General features: G+C 44.9%; 1 protein-coding gene across 1 annotated transcript; it reads left to right on the top strand.

The window, feature by feature from the left end:
- The first annotated feature begins 10693 nt into the window (after positions 1-10693).
- Positions 10694-18789, top strand: ercc1 (excision repair cross-complementation group 1). Its single transcript, XM_036959425.1, has 9 exons — positions 10694-10847; positions 11542-12033; positions 12178-12281; positions 12718-12817; positions 12963-13039; positions 14368-14467; positions 16414-16485; positions 16579-16647; positions 18577-18789. The coding sequence occupies exons 1-9, from the start codon at positions 10785-10787 to the stop codon at positions 18637-18639; spliced, it is 1140 nt and encodes a 379-aa protein (XP_036815320.1). The 5' UTR covers positions 10694-10784; the 3' UTR covers positions 18640-18789.
- The last annotated feature ends 7846 nt before the right edge of the window (positions 18790-26635 follow it).

Consider the following 26635-nt stretch of genomic DNA (forward strand, 5'->3'; position numbering starts at 1 on the left):
AGTATTCACCTGTGGTTATCCAGGCTCAGTGCAGTCTATATAGTATTCACCTGTGGTTATCCAGGCTCAGTGCAGTCTATATAGTATTCACCTGTGGTTATCCAAGCTATACAGGCAAAACTGCTCCAGCTCCTTCAAGTTGGATGGGTTCCGCTGGTGTACAGCAATCTTTAAGTCATACCACAGATTCTCAGTTGGAATGAGGTCTGGGCTTTGAAAGAGCCATTCAAAGACATTATTTTCCAAGATGACGTAGCAGTCAGGCGCCTTTGTTTTCGTCTTGTCGTGTCCCGTGTATATATATTTTTTCTTCGCATTTTCTGCGTATATATTTTTTAAATATTTTTTTAACCTCAACCCGCCCCACCCAATGTCGTATGGATCTGCTATTTTCTTTACTTTAGAACCGGAACCCTCAACAGAAGCTAGCCAGTTAACTAGCTACTAGCTAGTCGTCAGCTAGCCACTGCTTGCGGTGATGAGCCAACCTTTAGCTCGGGCAACTCCTGCCAGTCTGCACAGCGCGATTCAACCCAGAGCATACCGGACTTATTTTTCTCCACATCTCCGGATTCCTACCACAAGCTCTGAACCTTTCCACCTGGATCATCACAGCTAGTTAGCTGCCACCCGAGTGGCTACTCCTAGATAACGTCTCTATCCCGAAGCAAGCACCAATTAACCTGGAGCTAGCCACTCCCATTCCCCAGATGCCCTCATTTGTTGACTTCTGCCTTGGTTTCATGCATGTTAACATTAGAAGCCTCCACCCTAAGTTGGTTTTATTCACTGCTTTAGCACACTCTGCCAACCCGGATGTCCTAGCCATGTCTGAATCCTGGCTCAGGAAGGACACCAAAAATCCTGAAATTTCCATCCCTAACTATAACATTTTCAGACAAGATAGAACTGCCAAAGGGGGAGGAGTTGCAATCTACTGCACAGATAGCCTACAGAGTTTTATGTCTTACTATCCAGGTCTGTACCCAAACAATTCAAGCTTCTACTTTAAAAATCCACCTTTCCGGAAACAAGTCTCTCACCGTTGCCGCTTTCTATAGCCCACCTACTGCCCCCAGCTGTGCCCCGGACACCATATGTGAATTGATTTCCCCCATCTATCTTCAGAGCTTGTACTGTTAGGTGACCTAAACTGGGACATACTTAACACCCCGGACAACCTACAATCTAAGCTAGATGCCATCAATCGCACACAAATTATCAATGAACTTACAACCCTAAATCCGTAAACACGGGCACCCTCATAGATATCATCCTGACCAACTTGCCCTCAAAATACACCTCTGCTGTCTTCAACCAGGATCTCAGCGATCACTGCCTCATTGCCTGCGTCCGTAATGGGTCTGTGGTCAAACGACCACCCCTCATCACTGTCAAACGCTCCCTAAAACCCTTCAGCGAGCAGGCCTTTCTAATCGACCTGGCCCGGCTATCCTGGAAGGATATTGACCTCATCCCATCAGTAGTGGATGCCTGGTTATTTTTTTTAAATGCCTTCCTAACCATCTTAAATAAGCATGCCCCTCTCAAAAAAATTACAGATATAGCCCTTGGTTCACTCTAGACCTGACTGCCCTTGGCCAGCACAAAAACATCCTGTGGCCTACTGCATTAGCATCGAATAGCCACCGTGATATGCAACTTTTCAGGGAAGTTAGGAAAGCTTTTTCAAACAGAAATGTGCATCGTGTAGCACAAACTCCAAAAAGTTCTGGAAAATTGTAATGTCCATGGAGAATAAGAGCACCTCCTCCCAGCTGCCCACTGCTCTGAGATTAGGAAACACTGTTACCACCGATGAATCCACAAAAATGTAGAATTTCAACAAGCATTCTTCTACGGCTGGCTGGCTACCCCTACCCCAGTCAACAGCCCTGCACCCCCCACAGCAACTTGCCCAAGCCTCCTCCATTTCTCCTTCACCCAAATCCAGATAGCTGATGTTCTAAAAGAGCTGCAAAATCTGGACCCCTACAAATCAGCCTGGCTAGACAATCTGGACAATCTCTTTCTAAAATTATCCACCGCAATTGTTCCAACCCCTATTACTAGCCTGTTCAACCTCTCTTTCATATCATCTGAGATCCCCAAAGATTGGAAAGCTGCCTCGCTCATCCCCCTCTTCAAAGGGGGAGACACTCTAGACCCAAACTCTTACAGACCTATATCCATCCTGCCCTGCCTTTCTAAGGTCTTCGAAAGCCAAGTTAACAAATAGATCACCGACCATTTCGAATCCCACCGTATCCTCTCCACTATGCAATATGCTTTGCGATCTGGTCACAGGTGCACCTCAGCCACCCTCAAGGTCCTAAACGATATCATAACCACCATCGAAAAGAGACAATACTGTGCAGCTGTATTCATCAACCTGGCCAAGGCTGTCGACTATGTCAATCACCACATTCTTATCGGCAGACTCAACAGCCTTGGTTTCTCAGTGCGTCTCAGTGTGTCAAATCGGAGGGCCTGTTGTCTGGACCTCTGGCAGTCTCTATGGGAGTGCAAAGGGGTTTAATTCTCGGGCTGACTCTTTTCTCTGTATACATCAATGATGTCGCTCATGCTGCTGGTGATTCACTGATCCACCTCTACGTAGACGACACCATAGACGACACCATTCTGTATACATCTGGTCCTTCTTTGGACACTGTGTTAACCAACCTCCAGACGAGCTTCAATGCCATACAACTCTCCTTCTGTGGCCTCCAACTGCTCTTAAATACAAGTAAAACTAAATGCATGCTCTTCAACCGATCGCTGCCCGCACATGCCTGCCCGTCCAGCATCACTACTCTGGACAGTTCTGACTGTATACTCTCCTTCCAGACTCACATTAAACATCTCCAATCCAAAATTAAATGTAGAATTGGCTTCCTATTTTGCAACAAAGCATCCTTCACTCATGCTGCCAAACATACCCTCGTAAAACTGACTATCCTACCGACCCTCGACTTCAGCGATGTTATTTACAAAATAGCCTCCAACACTCTACTCAGCAAACTGGATACAGTCTATTACAGTGCCATCCGTTTTGTCACCAAAGCCCCATATACCACCCACCACTGCAACCACTGCAACCTGTATGCTCTCGTTGGCTGGCCTTCACTACATATTCGTCGCCAGACCCACTGGCTCCAGGTCATCTATAAGTCTTTGCTAGGTAAAGCTCCGCTTTATCTCAGCTCACTGGTCACCATAATAACACCCACCCGTAGCATGTGCTCCATCAGGTATATCTCACTGGTCATCCACAAAGCCAACACCCACTTTGGCGGCCTTTCCTTCCAGTTCTCTACTGCCAATGACTGGAACGAATTGCAAAATTGTGAAGTTGGAGACTTATATCTCCCTCATTAACTTTAAGCATCACCCATCTGAGTAGCTTACCGATCGCTGCAGCTGTACACAGCCCATCTGTAAATAGCCCACCCAACTATCTACCTCATCCCCATATTGTTTTTATTTACATTTTGCTCTTTTGCACACCAGTATTTCTACATGCACATCTTCATCTGCACATCTATCACTTCAGTGTTGCTTAATTGTAATTACTCCGCCACTATTGGCCTGTTTATTGCCTGTCAACAATAAATTGTTTTGCCCACAACCAAGGTCACAGACTCGTTGAGCAATTATTACAAGAGGGGAAAGCAGCACAATCTGATGAGTATTTTTTTTAACTATTATGAATAAACGCTTCCCTTATTAACAATGACCAGCACAACTCCAGCCAACAATAGAAGATTGTAATAAATACTGTATCCTACCATGACTATATCCAACACAACTCCATTGGTTTCCACTAACATGTATCCCAATGGTTTTCAAACTTTGAACCTGCGACCCTCAGAAAAGGAATTGTAGGCCTACAAAGCCTAACCATAAGCCTAACCCTAACCCTAACCCACGCACCCACCCACCCACACACCCACGCAAGCACCCACCCACCCACCCACTCACCCACGCAAGCACCCACCCACACACCCACAAACCCACACACACACCCACGCAAGCAACCAACCACCCACCTACGCACCCACCCACACACCCACTCAAGCACCCACCCACCCACCCACCCACACACCCACTCAAGCACCCACCCACACACCCACTCAAGCACCAATACTCATACCGGCTCACATATATATATATATTTATATATATATAAAGTACTTAAGTAAAATATCAAACATGTACTACTTAAGAAAGTGCTACTTAAGTCGTTTTGGGGGGTATCTGAACATTACTTTCCTGTTCATATTCTTTGACAATTTTTACTTTTACGGCACATTACATTCCTAAAGAAAATGATATACTTTTTACTCCATACATTTTCCCTGACACCCAAAAAGTACTTGTTACATTTTGAATGCTTAGCAGGACAGGACAATGGTCAAATTCACACAATTATCAAGAGAACATCCCTGGTCATCCCTACTGCCTCTACACTCGCATTAACATCTGCTAACCATGTGTATGTGACAAATACATTTGATTTGATTTGATTTTGATCTGACGTATTCACTAAACACACATGCTTCATTTGTAAATGATGTCTGAGTGTTGGAGCGTGCCCCTGGCTATCTGTAAATGATGTCTGAGTGTTAGAGTGCCCCTGGCTATCTGTAAATGATGTCTGAGTGTTAGAGTGTGCCCCTGGCTATCTGTAAATGATGTCTGAGTGTTAGAGTGTGCCCCTGGCTATCTGTAAATGATGTCTGAGTGTTGGAGCGTGCCCCTGGCTATCTGTAAATGATGTCTGAGTGCCCCTGGCTATCTGTAAATTATGTCTGAGTGTTGGAGTGTGCCCCTGGCTATCTGTAAATGATGTCTGAGTGTTAGAGTGCCCCTGGCTATCTGTAAATGATGTCTGAGTGTTAGAGTGTGCCCCTGGCTATCTGTAAATGATGTCTGAGTGTTAGAGTGTGCCCCTGGCTATCTGTAAATGATGTCTGAGTGTTGGAGCGTGCCCCTGGCTATCTGTAAATGATGTCTGAGTGCCCCTGGCTATCTGTAAATTATGTCTGAGTGTTGGAGTGTGCCCCTGGCTATCTGTAAATGATGTCTGAGTGTTGGAGTGTGTCCCTGGCTATCTGTAAATGATGTCTGAGTGCAGGAGTGTTCCCCTGGCTATCTGTAAATGATGTCTGAGTGTTGGAGTGTGTCCCTGGCTATCTGTAAATGATGTCTGAGTGTTGGAGTGTTCCCCTGGCTATCTGTAAATGATGTCTGAGTGTTGGAGTGTGCCCCTGGCTATCTGTAAATGATGTCTGAGTGTTAGAGTGCCCCTGGCTATCTGTAAATGATGTCTGAGTGTTAGAGTGCCCCTGGCTATCTGTAAATGATGTCTGAGTGTTGGAGTGTGCCCCTGGCTATCTGTAAATGATGTCTGAGTGTTAGAGTGCCCCTGGCTATCTGTAAATGATGTCTGAGTGTTGGAGTGTGTCCCTGGCTATCTGTAAATGATGTCTGAGTGCAGGAGTGTTCCCCTGGCTATCTGTAAATGATGTCTGAGTGTTGGAGTGTGTCCCTGGCTATCTGTAAATGATGTCTGAGTGTTGGAGTGTTCCCCTGGCTATCTGTAAATGATGTCTGAGTGTTGGAGTGTGCCCCTGGCTATCTGTAAATGATGTCTGAGTGTTGGAGCGTGCCCCTGGCTATCTGTAAATGATGTCTGAGTGCCCCTGGCTATCTGTAAATTATGTCTGAGTGTTGGAGTGTGCCCCTGGCTATCTGTAAATGATGTCTGAGTGTTGGAGTGTGTCCCTGGCTATCTGTAAATGATGTCTGAGTGCAGGAGTGTTCCCCTGGCTATCTGTAAATGATGTCTGAGTGTTGGAGTGTGTCCCTGGCTATCTGTAAATGATGTCTGAGTGTTGGAGTGTTCCCCTGGCTATCTGTAAATGATGTCTGAGTGTTGGAGTGTGCCCCTGGCTATCTGTAAATTATGTCTGAGTGTTGGAGTGTGCCCCTGGCTATCTGTAAATGATGTCTGAGTGTTGGAGTGTGTCCCTGGCTATCTGTAAATGATGTCTGAGTGCAGGAGTGTTCCCCTGGCTATCTGTAAATGATGTCTGAGTGTTGGAGTGTGTCCCTGGCTATCTGTAAATGATGTCTGAGTGTTGGAGTGTTCCCCTGGCTATCTGTAAATGATGTCTGAGTGTTGGAGCGTGCCCCTGGCTATCTGTAAATGATGTCTGAGTGTTAGAGTGCCCCTGGCTATCTGTAAATGATGTCTGAGTGTTAGAGTGCCCCTGGCTATCTGTAAATGATGTCTGAGTGTTGGAGTGTGCCCCTGGCTATCTGTAAATGATGTCTGAGTGTTAGAGTGCCCCTGGCTATCTGTAAATGATGTCTGAGTGTTGGAGTGTGCCCCTGGCTATCTGTAAATAATGTCTGAGTGTTGGAGTGTGTCCCTGGCTATCTGTAAATTATGTCTGAGTGTTGGAGTGTGCCCCTGGCTATCTGTAAATAATGTCTGAGTGTTGGAGTGTGTCCCTGGCTATCTGTAAATTATGTCTGAGTGTTGGAGTGTGCCCCTGGCTATCTGTAAATAATGTCTGAGTGTTAGAGTGCCCCCGGCTATCTGTAAATGATGTCTGATTGTTAGAGTGTCCCGCTGGCTATCTGTAAACATGTTTGAGTGCCCCTGGCTATCTGTAAATGATGTCTGAGTGTTGGAGTGTGCCCCTGGCTATCTGTAAATAATGTCTGAGTGTAGGAGTGTTCCCCTGGCTACCTGTAAATGATGTCTTAGTGTTGGAGTGTGCCCCTGGCTATCTGTAAATAATGTCTGAGTGTAGGAGTGTGCCCCTGGCTATCTGTAAATTATGTCTTAGTGTTGGAGTGTGCCCCTGGCTATCTGTAAATGATGTCTGAGTGTTGGAGTGTGTCCCTAGCTATCTGTAAATTATGTCTGAGTGTAGGAGTGTTCCCCTGGCTATCTGTAAATAATGTCTGAGTGTTGGAGTGTGTCCCTGGCTATCTGTAAATTATGTCTGAGTGTTGGCGTGTGCCCCTGTCTATGTGTAAATTATGTCTGAGTGTTGGAGTGTGCCCCTGGCTATCTGTAAATAATGTCTGAGTGTTAGAGTGCCCCTGTCTATCTGTAAATGATGTCTGAGTGTTAGAGTGCCCCTGGCTATCTGTAAATGATGTCTGATTGTTAGAGTGTCCCGCTGGCTATCTGTAAACATGTTTGAGTGCCCTGGCTATCTGTAAATGATGTCTGAGTGTTGGAGTGTGCCCCTGGCTATCTGTAAATAATGTCTGAGTGTAGGAGTGTTCCCCTGGCTATCTGTAAATGATGTCTTAGTGTTGGAGTGTGCCCCTGGCTATCTCTAAATAATGTCTGAGTGTAGGAGTGTGCCCCTGGCTATCTGTAAATTATGTCTTAGTGTTGGAGTGTGCCCCTGGCTATCTCTAAATAATGTCTGAGTGTAGGAGTGTGCCCCTGGCTATCTGTAAATAATGTCTGAGTGTAGGAGTGTTCCCCTGGCTATCTGTAAATGATGTCTTAGTGTTGGAGTGTGCCCCTGGCTATCTCTAAATAATGTCTGAGTGTAGGAGTGTGCCCCTGGCTATCTGTAAATTATGTCTTAGTGTTGGAGTGTGCCCCTGGCTATCTGTAAATGATATCTGAGTGTTGGCGTGTTCCCCTGGCTATCTGTAAATGATGTCTGAGTGTTGGCGTGTTCCCCTGGCTATCTGTAAATAATGTCTGAGTGTAGGAGTGTTCCCCTGGCTATCTGTAAATAATGTCTGAGTGTAGGAGTGTTCCCCTGGCTATCTGTAAATGATGTCTGAGTGTTGGAGTGTGCCCCTGGCTATCTGTAAATAATGTCCTAGTGTAGGAGTGTTCCCCTGGCTATCTGTAAATTATGTCTGAGTGTTGGAGTGTGTCCCTGGCTATCTGTAAATAGTGTCTGAGTGTAGGAGTGTTCCCCTGGCTATCTGTAAATGATGTCTGAGTGTAGGAGTGTTCCCCTGGCTATCTGTAAATAATGTCTGAGTGTAGGAGTGTTCCCCTGGCTATCTGTAAATAATGTCTGAGTGTAGTAGTGTTCCCCTGGCTATCTGTAAATGATGTCTGAGTGTTGGAGTGTGCCCCTAGCTATCTGTAAATAATGTCTGAGTGTTGGTGTGTTCCCCTTCCTATCTGTAAATGATGTCTGAGTGTTGGAGTGTGCCCCTAGCTATCTGTAAATAATGTCTGAGTGTAGGAGTGTTCCCCTGGCTATCTGTAAATAATGTCTGAGTGTAGGAGTGTTCCCTTGGCTATCTGTAAATAATGTCTGAGTGTAGGAGTGTTCCCCTGGCTATCTGTAAATAATGTCTGAGTGTAGGAGTGTTCCCCAGGCTATCTGTAAATGATGTCTGAGTGTTGGAGTGTGCCCTGGCTATCTGTAAATGATGTCTGAGTGTTGGTGTGTTCCCCTGGCTATCTGTAAATGATGTCTGAGTGTTGGTGTGTTCCCCTGGCTATCTGTAAATGATGTCTGAGTGTTGGAGTGTTCCCCTGGCTATCTGTAAATGATGTCTGAGTGTTGGTGTGTTCCCCTGGCTATCTGTAAATGATGTCTGAGTGTAGGAGTGTTCCCCTGGCTATCTGTAAATGATGTCTGAGTGTTGGTGTGTTCCCCTGGCTATCTGTAAATGATGTATGAGTGTAGGAGTGTTCCCCTGGCTATCCATAAATTAAAATAAACAAGACAATGATGCTGTCTGGTTAATATAAGGAATTTGAAATTATTAACACGTTTTTTTTTTGATAAATAAGTATATTTTAACAATTACTATTGACCTACGATACTTAAGTATATTTCAAACCAGAATACTTTTAGACTTTTACTCAAGTAGTATTTTACTGGACAACTTTCACTTTTACCACCAGAGTCATTTTCTATTAAAGGTATCTATACTTTTACTCAAGTATGACAATTGGGTACTTTTCCCGCCACTGCCAACCTACTTGTAGTGGAGTTTCAGGATCGGATGGAAAGGACGCTCTGTCTGCACCGCACCGTCGCGTTGGAAGGCACCCTGCCTGCAGAGTACTCGTCGCCAGCCGGGTAGAACTGTTCTTTATATCGTAATAAATGAGCCTGAATATGTTACATCTTCATTCCATAATATTGAAGGCAGTGCGATGTTACAGCCGTTTAATCTTTATACAAACAATTAGTTGCCACCCACACTAGGACTATTTGAATAATAAAAATGGTTCAATCGAATCGCCAGGTTGACTATTGTTCTGGCTAAAAGGAGTCAGTAGTAAAATGCTAAACTGTATTTGATGTGGACGATAAACTTAAGCCTACTCTGTTTTTGTGCCAGGCAAAACGGGAGGAAATTAATAAACACATGATTTATTGTCAGTAATCTGGATGTGCACGCACGCCTTTGCACGCCAGTGCTGATGACTGGTCAACAATCAAGACAAGCAACTTTTTGGTTCTGAAGCGTAGATGAGCATTTAAGGACAGAACAACTACGACAAAAAAAAGTATATTATATACAGTGCCAGTCAAAAGTTTGGACACACCTACTCATTTAAGGGTTTTTCTTTCTTTTTATTTTTTTTACTATTTTCTACATTGTAGAATAATCGTGAAGACATCAAAACTATGAAATAACACATATGGAATCATGTAGTAACCAAAAAAAGTGTTAAACAAATATATTTTCTATTTGAAATTCTTCAAAGTAGCCACCCTTTGCCTTGAAGACAGCTTTGCACACTCTTGGTATTCTACCACCACCTAAAAGGGCACAGTAAAGGCAAAGGGGAATGTGCTCTACACAGGTAGAGCACCTATCTGTGCACGTACAGGCATGTGGCTAGTGTCACTGATTAATAGTTTGTTTTGGACCGGTACCATACACAAAAAAAGGCTATATTCACAAGTGTTACACCATAGCCTATACTCATTAATAGGCACTGACTGTCTCATTGTTATTACCTCATTTGCACACACTGTATGTCGATTTTTCTACTGTATTATTGACTGTATGTTTGTTTACTCCATGTGTAACTCTGTTGTTGTTCTATGTGTCAAACTGCTTTGCTTTATCTTGGCCAGGTCACAGTTGCAAATGAGAACTTGTTCTCATCTAGCCTACCTGGTTAAATAAAATGAATTAAAATAAAAAATAAAATGAATCGATTACGAACATTCATTTTTGGGCCGACCACAAAATAGTGATGAGTAAAATTGGAAGATCATGCACAGTTTCATAGGCCTACCATCTCAAAGTCAACCACCACCCTGTGCTGCTTGCTCCTGCCTGTGACTGACTCCTGCGTCTTGAGGTTTCACACCCCACAGAGCGACAGCCATGGGGCTCCACTTCATTATCCTTCGGTAAAGGAATCATACAGGTTTGGTGTCTGTCTCTTTCCTTAGTAGCCTACAATTGAAGATGTTGGCACACTTAGCTGTCGTTTCTCAAGGGATTTTCCTCCAGTCTCTTTTCCTTCTTTAAAAAAAGAACTTTCGGAGGTTGGGGTTGCAATGCTCTGACAATGTTCAAAACACACCATCAGAAATGCGTTCAGGTCGACGAACCCTATTCCTGGTGTGGAACTCTTGCGTCCTCTGCTGACAGATAATGGAAATACCGGTAGTGGAATCGATTACTCTTTGATCAACAGCAGAAAGTCATGCCTGGTTGACATTTTCGACGCTCCGCAGTGGACGTCAGAACCAGAGCGACAGTTAGCTGAATGGATAGTTAAGAGGCATGTATTTGATTCAAATATGGAAAAAAAGAGGTTTAATATCAACCTAGACGACTCTGCCTTCACAAAAGAAAGAGCCCCGGTAAGTAAATCGCTAATGAATGAGTTAGTTAATCACCAGTTATGTTTCAACGGTGTAGGCTAACTAACTATTCATTTCAGAGGGGCTTTATAGGCATGGGAAACATATGTTAACATTGCCAAAACAAGTGAAGTGAATATACACAAGTGAAATAAACAATACAAATGTACAGGAAACATCACAGAAGTTCCAAAAGAACAAAGACATTACAAATGTAATTCGGTGTATATATATATACAGTGTTATAACGATGTACAAATGGTTAAAGTACAAAAAAGGGACTATCCTAGTCTTGTTAGCGATCTAGCTAAGTTAGTAGTGCTGACCGAAGCTGAAACACTCTGGAAACGGGTCTATTTTCTGTCCAGATTGTTTTATTTGGTTGCAGACAGACCACCAGTCCCTCAAACCTCTAGTCTTTTTGACATTAGTAAAGAAAAGTCAGCTCGCTAAATTACTAAGACGTAACGTTAATTGATATTGTAGTTACACCTACAAGGAAGGTTGAAGGTAGCTAGCTAGTGGTTGAAAAATACAGTTTTCCGTTGTAGGGTTTTGGACCTCTATACAATATTCGTAACTTTCCATCGTGGCTTTGATTGTAGAGCGTTGTAATACACATTGCCAATGTCACATGTTGGAGAACTGCATGGGCACATGGTTAAAAAAGCCACCCACCTGGGTTCTCTTGCAGGTGAAACCCCTGTTCCAGCCCTCTAAGGCAGGCCAGAGTGCATCATCATCATCATCATCAACCACCTCTGAGACCAAAGCTCAGCCTGCACCCCCGTCGTCTGCTGGCCAACCACTATCCTACGCAGAGTTCATTGTCCAGAGCAAAAGCCATGCACCTCAGCAAGTCCCCTCAGCTCCGTCCAGGGTGGCTGCAGGAACGGGGACAGGGATAGATACAGAGACTGGTAGTTTGAAGCAGGGTCCCAGTCAAGGAGCACAAGGTGGGCCTGATGTGACGTCGTCATCCTCTGTGGGGTGTGAGAGGCCTCGGGCCCAGGGGACAAAGGATCCGGGGTCTGGTGGACCACCAGGGGTTACACAGGGAGAGGAGGGGCAGAGGGCTGGGACTGAGCAGAAGCAGGGGGAGGGTCAAGGGTCAGAGGGCAGCAACATCCTAGGTCATCCTAAACCAGTGGGGTCTGGTAATAGTATCATAGTCAGCCCCAGACAGGTAAGAGTGATGGATGTAACAGTCTTACCAACATAATAATTTAGTTTAATGTCTTTGTTCAGAGAGACCTTTACCAATAACTGAGGAAAGCTTTGAAGTGTTGTCTTACTAATTAATCTCCACACCTTGGTTGTTATTGTGCAGAGAGGAAACCCCATTCTGAAATTTGTGAGGAGTGTGCCTTGGGAGTTTGGAGACGTGGTCCCCGACTATGTCCTGGGACAGACGACCTGCGCTCTCTTCCTCAGGTCTCTGTGTGTGTGCAATACATGCTTTATGGAATTGTTACCGTGTGTGTGTGTGTGATGTGGCATTTTCTGTTCCACTGAAACCTGTTATACATTCTCACCTAGTTAGTGAGTAGCCGCTAGCCACTTCTGTTCTTTTCTTGTTGTTTTATTCTGTGAACCTTTACACCTTCACGTAAATGTTGCTATGCTATGTTATGCTATGCTATGCTATGTTATGCTATGCTATGTTATGCTATGCTATGCTATGTAACGGCTTCTCTGGAACAAACAATGGTGACATTTGCTAGTCATGTTCTAATGGAAGAGGTTCTCATAGTATCTCCCTCTTGTATTTGTGTTCGCGCTTGTTGGTGTTGACCTGGCCTGTTGGTGTTGTCCTGGCCTGTTGGTGTTGTCTCCGTTGTACTGTTCTTGCTCCTTGTTGGACCGGCAGTCTGAGGTACCACAACCTCAACCCCAACTACATCCACGACCGTCTCAAACTGTTGGGCCAGACCTTCACCCTCAGGGTTCTACTGGTGTTAGTTGATGTGGTGAGAATTTAATTAGAGGTCATGATTATAGTGTAAAAGTACTTTTATACTGATCATTTTTCAGTTGACACATTGCAGATTTGCCTAATACCCCACCCTCTCCCGTCCCCACCCTCTCCCCACTCTCCCTGGTGGTGTTTTGCAGAAAGACCCTCACCATTCTCTGAAAGAGCTGGCTCGTATCTGCATCTTGGCTGACTGCACTCTCATCCTGGCCTGGAGGTAACCCTCTCACCCCTGGCCTGGAGGTAACCCTCTCACCCCTGGCCTGGAGTTAACCCTCTCACCCCTGGCCTGGAGGTAACCCTCTCACCCATGGCCTGGAGTTAACCCTCTCACTCCTGGCCTGGAGGTAACCCTCTCACCCCTGGCCTGGAGGTAACCCTCTCACCCCTGGCCTGGAGGTAACCCTCTCACCCCTGGCCTGGCGGTAACCATCTCACCCCTGGCCTGGAGGTAACCCTCTCACCCCTGGCCTGGGGGTAACCCTGTCACCCCTGGCCTGGAGGTAACCCTCTCACCCCTGGCCTGGGGGTAACCCTGTCACCCCTGGCCTGGGGGTAACCCTCTCACCCCTGGCCTGAGGGTAACCCTCTCACCCCTGGCCTGGAGGTAACCCTCTCACCCCTGGCCTGGAGGTAACCCTCTCACCCCTGGCCTGGAGGTAACCCTCTCACCCCTGGCCTGGAGGTAACCCTCTCACCTTTGGCCTGGAGGTAACCCTCTCACCTTTGGCCTGGAGGTAACCCTCTCACCCCTGGCCTGGAGGTAACCCTCTCACCTTTGGCATGGAGGTAACCCTCTCACCCTTGGCATGGAGGTAACCCTCTCACCTTTGGCCTGGAGGTAACCCTCTCACCCCTGGCCTGGAGGTAACCCTCTCACCTTTGGCATGGAGGTAACCCTCTCACCCTTGGCATGGAGGTAACCCTCTCACCCCTGGCCTGGCGGTAACCCTCTCATCCCTGGCCTGGAGGTAACCCTCTCACCCCTGGCCTGGAGGTAACCCTCTCACCCCTGGCCTGGAGGTAACCCTCTCACCCCTGGCCTGGAGGTAACTCTCTCACCCCTGGCCTGGAGGTAACCCTCTCACCCTTGGCATGGAGGTAACCCTCTCACCCCTGGCCTGGAGGTAACCCTCTCACCCCTGGCCTGGAGGTAACCCTCTCACCCCTGGCCTGGAGGTAACCCTCTCACCCCTGGCCTGGAGGTAACCCTCTCACCCCTGGCCTGGAGGTAACCCTCTCACCCCTGGCCTGGAGGTAACCCTCTCACCCCTGGCCTGGAGGTAACCCTCTCACCCCTGGCATGGAGGTAACCCTCTCACCCCTGGCCTGGAGGTAACCCTCTCACCCCTGGCCTGGAGGTAACCCTCTCACCCTTGGCATGGAGGTAACCCTCTCACCCTTGGCATGGAGGTAACCCTCTCACCCTTGGCATGGAGGTAACCCTCTCACCCCTGGCCTGGCGGTAACCCTCTCCATTCCTTACTATGTAATGACAATGTTTGAGAGTGAAGATTCTAAGTTGGAACTTGTTTTTGTTAACAGTCCAGAGGAGGCGGGGCGTTACCTGGAGACGTACAAGTCCTATGAGAAGAAACCAGCTGATCTGCTGAAGGAACATGTGGAGAAAGACTACCTGTCGAAGGTCTGAACCATTATGGGCAATAACCAACAGTCATATTAATACACTGAACAAAAAATATAAACGCAAAATGTAAAGTGTTGGTCCCATGTTTCATGAGCTGAAGTAAAATATCCCAGAAATGTTCCTTATGCACAAAAATCGCATTTCTCCTCAATGTTGTGCACAAACGTGTTTACATCCCCTGTCAGTGATATTTTCTCCTTTGCCAAGATAATCCATCTACCTACCTGACAAGTGTGGCATATCAAGAAGCTGAGTAGACAGCATGATTATAACACAGGTGCACCTTGTGCTGGGGGAGAGTAAAAGGCCACTCTAAAATGTGCAGTTTTGTCACACAACACAATAGATGTTTTAAGGGATTGTGCAATTGGCATGCTGACTGCAGGAATGTTTGAGTTTATTTTTTATTTTTACAGGGACAGTGCACATTAATCAACGTTTCAGTAAAATTGCCGGTTTTAGCCAGCCGGCTAATTTTCAACCTCAGTCCCTGGGCAGGTTATTAAAAACAATTACAATATAGACAATAGCAACATAGAACAAGCAAGACATAGCAACATAGGACAAGCAAGACATAGCATACAGACAGAGCAACATAGGACAAGCAAGACGTAGCATACAGACAGAGCAACATAGGACAAGCAAGACATAGCATACAGACAGAGCAACATAGGACAAGCAAGACGTAGCATACAGACAAGAGCAACATAAAACAAAAAGCAGCAAGACAAAATTCATAAAAGCAACAAAGTGTTTCCACACCTCACAAGCTACAGACAACAGACAACATGGAAAGCGGCAACACACAGCTAGGGACCATGTTCACAAATCTGATTGACCTTTAGCCATGTCTTCAAGCATTTTGTGAAAGTGTCATATGTGGTGCAGTTATGTGTGTCTGATGGCAGTGTATTCCAGACATGGGAAGCTCTCACAGAGAATGCAGATTTACTAAAGGTGCTTTATAGATTTACTAAATGTCCACCAGAGCCGTTGCCAGATAATTTAATGTTAATTTCTCTACCATAAGCCGCCTCCGACATTGTTTCGAAGAATTTGGCAGTACGTCCAACTGGCCTCACAACCACAGACCAGGTGTAACCACGACAACCCAGGACCTCCACATCCTGCTTCTTCACCTGCGTAAACGCATGAGACCAGCAACCCGGACAGCTGATGAAACTGGGTTTGCACAGACAAAAGAATTTCTGCACAAATCTGTCAGAAACCGTCTCAGGGAAGCTCATCCGTGTGCTCGTCATCTTCACCAGGGTCTTGTTCTGACCGTAGTTTGGCGTTGTAACCGATTTCAGTGGGCAAATGCTCACTTTTGCTGGGCACTGGAGAAGTGGGCTTTTCACAGATGAATCCCAGTTTCATCTTTAGCGGGGAGATTGCAGACAAGCGTGTATGGCGTTGTGTGGGCGAACTGATTGTGAACAGAGTGCCCCATGGTGGGGTTATGGTATGGGGCAGGCATAAGCTACGGACAACGAACACAATTGCATTTTTTTACGATGGCAATTTGAATGCGCAGAGATAACCGATAACACCCGTTTTTTTTTTAAAATAAACATGTCACCCGTTTATTATGTTTGGGATGCTCTGGATCGACTTGTTCGACAGCGTGTTCCAGTTCACACCAATATTCCAGCAATATTCCAGCAAGGAGAGTGGGACGACAACTAACAACCTGATCAACTCTATGTGAAGGAGTTGTCGCACGGCATTAGGCACCAGATACTGACTGGTTTTCAGAATTATTATTGTTATATTTTTATGAAGGTATCTGTGACCGACAGATGTGTATCTGTATTCCCAGTCATGTGACAAACACAGATTAGGGCCTAATTGAATTTATTCATTCATTTATTTCAATTGACTGATTTCCTTTCATAGAAACTGTAACTCAGTAACATCTTAGCAGTGTGTTGTTTTTACAGGTGACGGACTGTCTGACCACTGTGAAGTCTGTCAACAAGACTGACTCGATCACTCTGCTGTCAACCTTCTCTGTAAGAGGCTTTCATTATATATTGAAATGAACCGTGCTGATGTACTCAAATGAATTGTCTTGAGTTGAGCTGAGAGATGGTCTTTTTTCTCAGTCCTTAGAGGGGATCATCACTGCAACTAAAGAGGACCTGGTTCTCTGTCCTGGACTGGGACCCCAGAAGGTGAGCAGGAAGGATGGGTAGAGGGATGGGTAGAGGGATGGATGGAGGGATGGGTAGAGGGATGGATGGAGGGATGGGTAGAGGGATGGATGGAGGGATGGGTAGAGGGATGGATGGAGGGATGGGTAGAGGGGTGGAGGGATGGGTAGAGGGGTGGAGGGATGGGTAGAGTGGTGGAGGGATGGGTAGAGGGATGGGTGGAGGGATGGGTGGAGGGATGGGTAGAGGGATGGGTGGAGGGGTGGAGGGATGGGTGGAGTGGTGGAGGGGTGGAGGGATGGGTGGAGGGATGGGTAGAGTGGTGGAGGGATGGGTGGAGTGATGGGTAGAGGGATGGGTAGAGGGATGGGTGGAGGGGTGGAGAGGGATGGGTAGAGGGGTAGAGGGATGGGTGGAGGGATGGGTAGAGGGAGGGGTGGAGGGTAGAGGGATGGGTGGAGGGATGGGTAGAGGGATGGATGGAGGGATGGGTGGAGGGATGGGTGTAGGGATGGGTAGAGCGATGGGTGGAGGGATGGGTGGAGGGGTGGGTAGAGGGGTGGAGGGATGAGTAGAGTGGTGGAGGGATGGGTAGAGGGGTGGAGGGATGGGTAGAGGGGTGGAGGGATGGGTAGAGTGGTGGAGGGATGGGTAGAGGGATGGGTGGAGGGATGGGTGGAGGGATGGGTAGAGGGAGGGGTGGAGGGATGGGTAGAGGGATGGGTGGAGGGATGGGTGGAGTGGTGGAGGGGTGGAGGGATGGGTGGAGGGATGGGTAGAGTGGTGGAGGGATGGGTGGAGTGATGGGTAGAGGGATGGGTAGAGGGATGGGTGGAGGGGTGGAGAGGGATGGGTAGAGGGGTAGAGGGATGGGTGGAGGGATGGGTAGAGGGAGGGGTGGAGGGTAGAGGGATGGGTGGAGGGATGGGTAGAGGGATGGATGGAGGGATGGGTGGAGGGATGGGTGTAGGGATGGGTAGAGCGATGGGTGGAGGGGTGGGTAGAGGGGTGGAGGGATGGGTAGAGTGGTGGAGGGATGGGTAGAGGGATGGAGGGATGGGTAGAGGGGTGGAGTGATGGGTAGAGGGATGGGTGGAGGGAGGGGTAGAGGGATGGGTAGAGGGGTAGAGGGATGGGTGGAGGGATGGGTAGAGGGAGGGGTAGATGGATGGGTGGAGGGATGGGTAGAGGGGTGGAGGGATGGGTAAAGGGGTGGAGGGATGGGTAGAGGGATGGGTGGAGGGGTAGAGGGGTGGAGAGGGATGGGTAGAGGGGTAGAGGGATGGGTAGAGGGAGGGGTAGAGGGTAGAGGGATGGGTGGAGGGATGGGTAGAGGGATGGATGGAGGGATGGGTGGAGGGATGGGTGTAGGGATGGGTAGAGCGATGGGTGGAGGGGTGGGTAGAGGGGTGGAGGGATGGGTAGAGTGGTGGAGGGATGGGTAGAGGGATGGATGGAGGGATGGGTAGAGGGATGGAGGGATGGGTAGAGGGGTGGAGTGATGGGTAGAGGGATGGGTGGAGGGAGGGGTAGAGGGATGGGTAGAGGGGTAGAGGGATGGGTGGAGGGATGGGTAGAGGGAGGGGTAGATGGATGGGTGGAGGGATGGGTAGAGGGGTGGAGGGATGGGTAAAGGGGTGGAGGGATGGGTAGAGGGATGGGTGGAGGGGTAGAGGGATGGGTAGATGGGTGGAGGGATGGGTAGATGGGTGGAGGGATGGGTAAAGGGATGTATGGAGGGTGTTTGACAGAAAGAGAGGGAATAGTGTTCCCTTGAATTTAAAAAAATGACCTTCAACATTTTAATTTTTATAATTCAGTGTGATTATTTCCAAACGTTGATGGTTATTTCAAACCAATTTAGGAAAATATATCCTCGAACAGTGTCAGTTTTCCTTAGTTAGTCTCCTTGCATTATTGAGTGGTGTGTGTGTTTGCTGTGTCCTACAGGCCAGACGTCTCTATGATGTGCTACACCAGCCCTTCCTCAAGGCCAAGAAGAAAGACAGCTGACCCACAGACAGTCCTTACTACTCTACTGTGGACCTTTCTCCTCAGCAGGGAACTGGTTTCCATAAAGGCCCACTATCCTAAGGACTGTTTCAACTGTAATGTAATGTTGTTGTTTTTGCATTTGTATAAAAAATAAATCACTAGAAAATAGATTGAGTCAATAAATGTTAGAATCATCTTTGGCAGTGATTACAGCTATGAGTCTTTCTGGGTAAGTCTCTAATAGTCATTACAGCTATGAGTCTGTCTGGGTAAGTCTCTAATAGTCATTACAGCTATGAGTCTGTCTGGGTAAGTCTCTAATAGTGATTACAGCTGTGAGTCTGTCTGGGTAAGGCTCTAAGAGTGATTACAGCTGTGAGTCTGCCTGGGTAAGTCTCTAATAGTGATTACAGTTGTGAGTCTGTCTGGGTAAGTCTCTAATAGTGATTACAGCTGTGAGTCTTTCTGGATAAGTCTCTAATAGTGATTACAGCTATGAGTCTGTCTGGGTAAGTCTCTAATAGTGATTACAGCTGTGAGTCTGTCTGGGTAAGTCTCTAATAGTGATTACAGCTGTGAGTCTTTCTGGATAAGGCTCTAAGAGTGATTACAGCTGTGAGTCTGTCTGGGTAAGTCTCTAATAGTGATTACAGCTATGAGTCTGTCTGGGTAAGTCTCTAATAGTGATTACAGCTATGAGTCTGTCTGGGTAAGTCTCTAATAGTGATTACAGCTATGAGTCTGTCTGGGTAAGTCTCTAATAGTGATTACAGCTATGAGTCTGTCTGGGTAAGGCTCTAAGAGTGATTACAGCTGTGAGTCTGTCTGGGTAAGTCTCTAATAGTGATTACAGCTATGAGTCTGTCTGGGTAAGTCTCTAATAGTGATTACAGCTATGAGTCTGTCTGGGTAAGTCTCTAATAGTGATTACAGCTGTGAGTCTGTCTGGGTAAGTCTCTAATAGTGATTACAGCTATGAGTCTGTCTGGGTAAGTCTCTAATAGTGATTACAGCTATGAGTCTGTCTGGGTAAGTCTCTAATAGTGATTACAGCTATGAGTCTCTCTGGGTAAGTCTCAAATAGTGATTACAGCTATGAGTCTGTCTGGGTAAGTCTCTAAGAGTGATTACAGCTGTGAGTCTTTCTGGGTAAGTCTCTAAGAGTGATTACAGCTGTGAGTCTTTCTGGGTAAGTCTCTAAGAGTGATTACAGCTGTGAGTCTGTCTGGGTAGCTGGTACTACCAGTACCAGCTAGCCAGAGAAATGTTGAGCAACATTAGCCAACTTAACTGATCAAATAGAATTTATGGTCTGAAAATTAGCTGCCTAATAAAGTCAGACAGCTACTGATTGTAACCTAACCTTAGCCAGCAGCATACCACTGGTAGCTTGCTTCTGAAGCTGAGCAGGGTTGGTCTTGGTGAGTCCCTGGATAGGAGACCAGATGCTGCTGGAAATGGTGTTGGAGGGCCAGTAGGAGGCACTCTCTCCTCTGGTCTAAAACATATCCTAATACCCCAGGGCAGTGATTGGGGACACTGCCCTGTGTAGGGTGCTGTCTTTCAGATGGGATGTTAAACAGGTGTCCTGACTCTGATGTCATTAAAGATCCCATAGCACTTATCATAAGAGTAGGGGTTGTTAACCCTGGTGTCCTGGCTAAATTCCCAATCGGGCCCTCAAACCATCATGGTCACCTAATCATCCCTGGTTTACAGTTGTTTTATTCATCCTCCTCTCCCCTCTAACTATTCCCCAGGTTGTTGAGGTAAATGAGAATGTGTTCTCAGTCAACTTACCTGGTGAAATAACGGATAAATAAAATAACCAATTCGCTATAGTGTTAACTGGTAATGTTATATGACTCCTTGCTGTTCCTCAAGTTATAACGCGTTAGTTGCTGACTGGACCCTGGCCATCTGTGTGACACGTTAACTAGCTAATGAACTAATGTTTTCCCAAAGGGTATCATTGCTCCGCTGGTACATTTTAGAACAGATGTCCACAGGCAGAAAGTGTACCATTTGAATAACCTGCAGTGTTGCCAAAAGGTATAGCTTTTGTTGTGTTGTACTTGACAGTAACGTGTGAGTGAGGGGGGTTATTACGTGTTTTACTCAGTGAATGTTATTTTTTCAACACATGTATGCCTTCTGCATTTGATCGATGAACTTAAGATATTTTTTTTCCCCCCCCGAGTGCAATATTTAGATGTGTGTGTGTGGTCACAAGCGTTCTATTACAAAGGCTGTCATGGCTAACTGCAATAGCGGTTAGAGCGTTGGGCCAGTAACCAAAAAGTTGCTGGGTCGAATCCCTGAGTTGACAAGGTAAAAATTGAGTGTATTGTTTTTTTTTCTCTCAAGACTTGAGTGTCATTTGCAGTTTTTTAGGTTCATATTTGACACACAGAGACTGATCATGTGATTTGTTGTTTAATTAGTTAAAACCTGCATTTCTCCCTAGCAGGGATTTTTTTTGTGCCTCATCACAGCCATTAAACTCAAACTCTTTTAAAGTCACCATTGGCCTTTTATGAACAGTTTCCTTCCTCTCCGGCAACTGAGTTAGGAAGGACGCCTGTATCTTTGTAATGAATAGGTCTATTGATACACCATCCAAAGTGTAATAACTTCACCATGCTCCAAGGGATATTCAATGTATTTTATTTAAAAAATGTATCCACCAATAGTTGCCCTTCTTTGTGAGGCATTGGAAAACCTCCCTGGTCTTTGTGGGACAATCTGTGTTTTAAATGCACTGTTTGACTGAGGGACCCTACGGAGAATTGTATGTGTGGGGTGTTTACCAAGATTATTTTTTTATTACTATTATTGCACACAGTGAGTCCATGCAATTTATTATGTGACCTTGTTAAGGAAATGTTTACTCCTGAATTTATTTAGGCTTGCTGTAACAAAGGGGTTGAATACTTATTAACTTAAGACATTTCAGCATTTAATTTTAACATTTAAAAAAAAAAAAAAACATAATTCCACTTTGACATTATTGGGGTATTGTGATGTCATTATGGGGTATTGTGATGTCATTATGGGGTATTGTGTGTAAGTCAGTGAAAATTGAATCCATTGTTTATTCAGGCTGTAACACAACAACATGTGGAACAAGTAAAGGACTTTGAATTCTTTCTGAAGGCATCAACAGCTATTTGTTTCAATTCAATCCAGGGTTCAACTAAAAATAGACAATACATATAGGTTTAGGCTTTCAAGTATTGATTGATGTAATAATTCAAATCTAATCTTCAAGTTAATCATTAATGTTGAATTCACGTCTCCATTTCAACCAAAAATCTAAATGTAAAGAATAGGACTAAATCAAAATCGCACTTTATTTAAAATGCATTTAAGATTAGATTAAGTCCTTCAATTCACGTCATCATTTTTTGGGGGGGTTGAGATGTAGACCGACATTGTCAATTATTCATTTGTAGACAAACTGGATATTGAATTGTGTTTGGTTGTCAACGCAACCAAATATCAACATTTGAAAGAGATGTACTGTGTCTTCGTATTAGACTAAGTCAGCGGGAACTGTCTGGAAAATGTATTTGATTTGATTTAGTCCTATACTTTAACGTTGATTCTTGGTTGAGATGGAGACGTGTATCCAACATATCAATGATTCATGTGGAGCTATATACAGGTGGTACCAGTACCAGGTCAATGTGGAGCTATATACAGGTGGTACCAGTACCAGGTCAATGCGGAGCTATATACAGGTGGTACCAGTACCAGGTCAATGTGGAGCTATATACAGGAAGTACCAGATCAATGTGGAGCTATTTACAGGGGGTACCGGTACCAGATCAATGTGGAGCTATATACAGGGACTACCAGTACCAGATCCATGTGGAGCTATATACAGGAAGTACCAGATCAATGTGGAGCTATTTACAGGGGGTACCGGTACCAGATCAATGTGGAGCTATATACAGGGACTACCAGTACCAGATCCATGTGGAGCTATATACAGGAAGTACCAGATCAATGTGGAGCTATATACAGGAAGTACCAGATCAATGTGGAGCTATATACAGGGACTACCAGTACCAGATCAATGTGGAGCTATATACAGGAAGTACCAGATCAATGTGGATCTATATACAGGGGGTACCAGTACCAGATCAATGTGAAGCTATAGTACCGGTACCCCCTGTATAAATCAATGTGGAGCTACGTATGGGGTTACCAGTACCAGATCAATGTGGAGCTATATACAGGAAGTCCCAGTACCAGGTCAATGTGCAGAAGTACATTGACCTGGTACATCAGCTGATATCTCAGCATGCTGTACAGAAACCCAGCCTAAAACCCCAAACAGCAAGCAATGCAGGTGTAGAAGCCCAGTGGCTAGGAAAAACTCCCTAGAAAGGCCAAAACCTAGGAAGAAACCTAGAGAGGAACCAGGCTATGAGGGGTGGCCAGTCCTCTTCTGGCTGTGCCGGGTGGAGATTATAACAGAACATGGCCAAGATTTTCAAATGTTCCTAGATGACCTGCAGGGTCAGATAATAATAATCACAGATGTACATGAAGGCAGGGTAAAGTGACATCAGGATAGATAATAAGGTATTTGAGGGAGATATGTACATGAAGGCAAGGTAAAGGGACATCAGGATATATAATAATAAGGTATTAGAGGTAGATATGTACATAAAGGTAAAGTGACTAGACATCAGGATAGATAATAAGGTATTAGAGGTAGACATGTACATGAAGGCAGGGTAAAGTGACTAGGAATCAGGATAGATAATAATAAGGTATTAGAGGTAGATATGTACATGAAGGCAGGGTAAAGTGACTAGACATCAGGATAGATAATTGAGGTAGACATGTACATGAAGGCAGGGTAAAGTGACTAGACATCAGGATAGATAATTGAGGTAGATATGTACATGAAGGCAGGGTAAAGTGACTAGACATCAGGATAGATAATAAGGTATTTGAGGTAGATATGTACATGAAGGCAGGGTAAAGTGACTAGACATCAGGATAGATAATTGAGGTAGATATGTACATGAAGGCAGGGTAAAGTGACTAGACATCAGGATAGATAATAAGGTATTTGAGGTAGATATGTACATGAAGGCAGGGTAAAGTGACTAGACATCAGGATAGATAATTGAGGTAGACATGTACATGAAGGCAGGGTAAAGTGACTAGACATCAGGATAGATAATTGAGGTAGATATGTACATGAAGGCAGGGTAAAGTGACTAGACATCAGGATAGATAATAAGGTATTTGAGGTAGATATGTACATGAAGGCAGGGTAAAGTGACTAGACATCAGGATAGATAATTGAGGTAGATATGTACATGAAGGCAGGGTAAAGTGACTAGACATCAGGATAGATAATAAGGTATTTGAGGTAGATATGTACATGAAGGCAGGGTAAAGTGACTAGGCATCAGGATAGATAATAATAAGGTATTAGAGGTAGATATGTACATGAAGGTAAAGTGACATCAGGATAGATAATAAGGTATTAGAGGTAGATATGTACATGAAGGTAAAGTGACTAGACATCAGGATAGATAATAATAAGGTATTTGAGGTAGATATGTACATGAAGGCAGGGTAAAGTGACATCAGGATAGATAATAAGGTATTTGAGGTAGATATGTACATGAAGGCAGGGTAAAGTGACTAGACATCAGGATAGATAATAAGGTATTTGAGGTAGATATGTACATGAAGGCAGGGTAAAGTGACATCAGGATAGATAATAAGGTATTTGAGGTAGATATGTACATGAAGGCAGGGTAAAGTGACATCAGGATAGATAATAAGGTATTTGAGGTAGATATGTACATGAAGGCAGGGTAAAGTGACTAGGCATCAGGATAGATAATAATAAGGTATTAGAGGTAGATATGTACATGAAGGCAGGGTAAAGTGACTAGGCATCAGGATAGATAATAAGGTATTTGAGGTAGATATGTACATAAAGGCAGGGTAAAGTGACTAGGCATCAGGATAGATAATAAGGTATTAGAGGTAGATATGTACATGAAGGCAGGGTAAAGTGACTAGGCATCAGGATAGATAATAATAAGGTATTAGAGGTAGATATGTACATGAAGGCAGGGTAAAGTGACTAGGCATCAGGATAGATAATAAGGTATTTGAGGTAGATATGTACATAAAGGCAGGGTAAAGTGACTAGGCATCAGGATAGATAATAAGGTATTAGAGGTAGATATGTACATGAAGGCAGGGTAAAGTGACTAGGCATCAGGATAGATAATAATAAGGTATTTGAGGTAGATATGTACATGAAGGCAGGGTAAAGTGACTAGACATCAGGATAGATAATAATAAGGTATTTGAGGTAGATATGTACATGAAGGCAGGGTAAAGTGACTAGGCATCAGGATAGATAATAATAAGGTATTTGAGGTAGATATGTACATGAAGGCAGGGTAAAGTGACTAGACATCAGGATAGATAATAAGGTATTTGAGGTAGATATGTACATGAAGGCAGGGTAAAGTGACTAGGCATCAGGATAGATAATAATAAGGTATTTGAGGTAGATATGTACATGAAGGCAGGGTAAAGTGGATTGCCATCAGGATAGATAATAAGGTATTTGAGGTAGATATGTACATGAAGGCAGGGTAAAGTGACTAGACATCAGGATAGATAATAAGGTATTTGAGGTAGATATGTACATGAAGGCAGGGTAAAGTGACTAGACATCAGGATAGATAATAATAAGGTATTTGAGGTAGATATGTACATGAAGGCAGGGTAAAGTGGATTGCCATCAGGATAGATAATAAGGTATTTGAGGTAGATATGTACATGAAGGCAGGGTAAAGTGACTAGACATCAGGATAGATAATAAGGTATTTGAGGTAGATATGTACATGAAGGCAGGGTAAAGTGACTAGGCATCAGGATAGATAATAATAAGGTATTTGAGGTAGATATGTACATGAAGGCAGGGTAAAGTGGATTGCCATCAGGATAGATAATAAGGTATTTGAGGTAGATATGTACATGAAGGCAGGGTAAAGTGGATTGCCATCAGGATAGATAATAAGGTATTTGAGGTAGATATGTACATGAAGGCAGGGTAAAGTGACATCAGGATAGATAATAATAAGGTATTTGAGGTAGATATGTACATGAAGGCAGGGTAAAGTGACATCAGGATAGATAATAATAAGGTATTTGAGGTAGATATGTACATGAAGGCAGGGTAAAGTGACATCAGGACATATACTAATAAGGTATTAGAGGTAGATATGTACATGAAGGCAGGGTAAAGTGACATCAGGATAGATAAGAGTAAAATAAAGAATAGCGTAGCAGAAGACAAATGAGTTTAAAGGTTTTGAGTGTGTAAAGTATATGTTTGTGTTGTTTTGGTTTGAGTGTGTAAAGTATATGTTTGTGTTGTTTTGGTTTGGGTGTGCGTATGTAGTGAATGTGTGTGGGATTTGAAAGGCGAGTGACAATGTAGTGTGTGTGAGTTAGTGTGTAGGGTCATGGAACTTAAAGCTCTTGACCCGCTCCACAACAGCCCTGTTGATATCGATGGTGGCATGCTCTCCCCTCCTTCTCCTATAGTCAACGATCAGCACCTTGGTCTTATTGACGTTGAGGGAGAAGTTGTTGTCCTGGCACCACACTGCTAAGTCTCTGACCTCCCTGTAGGCTGTCTCATCACCTTCGGTGATCAGGCCTACCACCATTGTGTCATCAGCAATCTTGATGATAGTGTTGGATTCATGTGTGGCCACGCAGTCGTGGGTGAACAGGGAGTACAGGAGGGGACTAAGCACACACCCCTGAGGGTGTTGAGGGTTAGCGTAGGAGAGACGTTGTTGCCTAACCTCACCACCTGGAAGCCGGCCCATCAGGAAGTCCAGGATCCAGTTGCAGAGAGAGAGGTTCAGTCCCACAGTCCGTAGCTTGGTGATAAGCTTGGAGGGGACTATCGTGTTGAACACTGAGCTGTAGTCTAAGAACAGCATTC

Source organism: Oncorhynchus mykiss, chromosome 22 (genome assembly GCF_013265735.2).
Source record: "Oncorhynchus mykiss isolate Arlee chromosome 22, USDA_OmykA_1.1, whole genome shotgun sequence".
NCBI lineage: Eukaryota > Metazoa > Chordata > Actinopteri > Salmoniformes > Salmonidae > Oncorhynchus > Oncorhynchus mykiss.

Coding starts and splice junctions, on each gene's coding strand:
- ercc1 (XM_036959425.1), top strand. CDS start 10,785: ATGGAAAAAAAGAGGTTTAATATCAACCTAGACGACTCTGCCTTCACA. Junction 16,486..16,578: donor CTCTGCTGTCAACCTTCTCT/GTAAGAGGCTTT, acceptor CTTTTTTCTCAG/TCCTTAGAGGGGATCATCAC. Junction 16,648..18,576: donor CTGGACTGGGACCCCAGAAG/GTGAGCAGGAAG, acceptor TGTGTCCTACAG/GCCAGACGTCTCTATGATGT.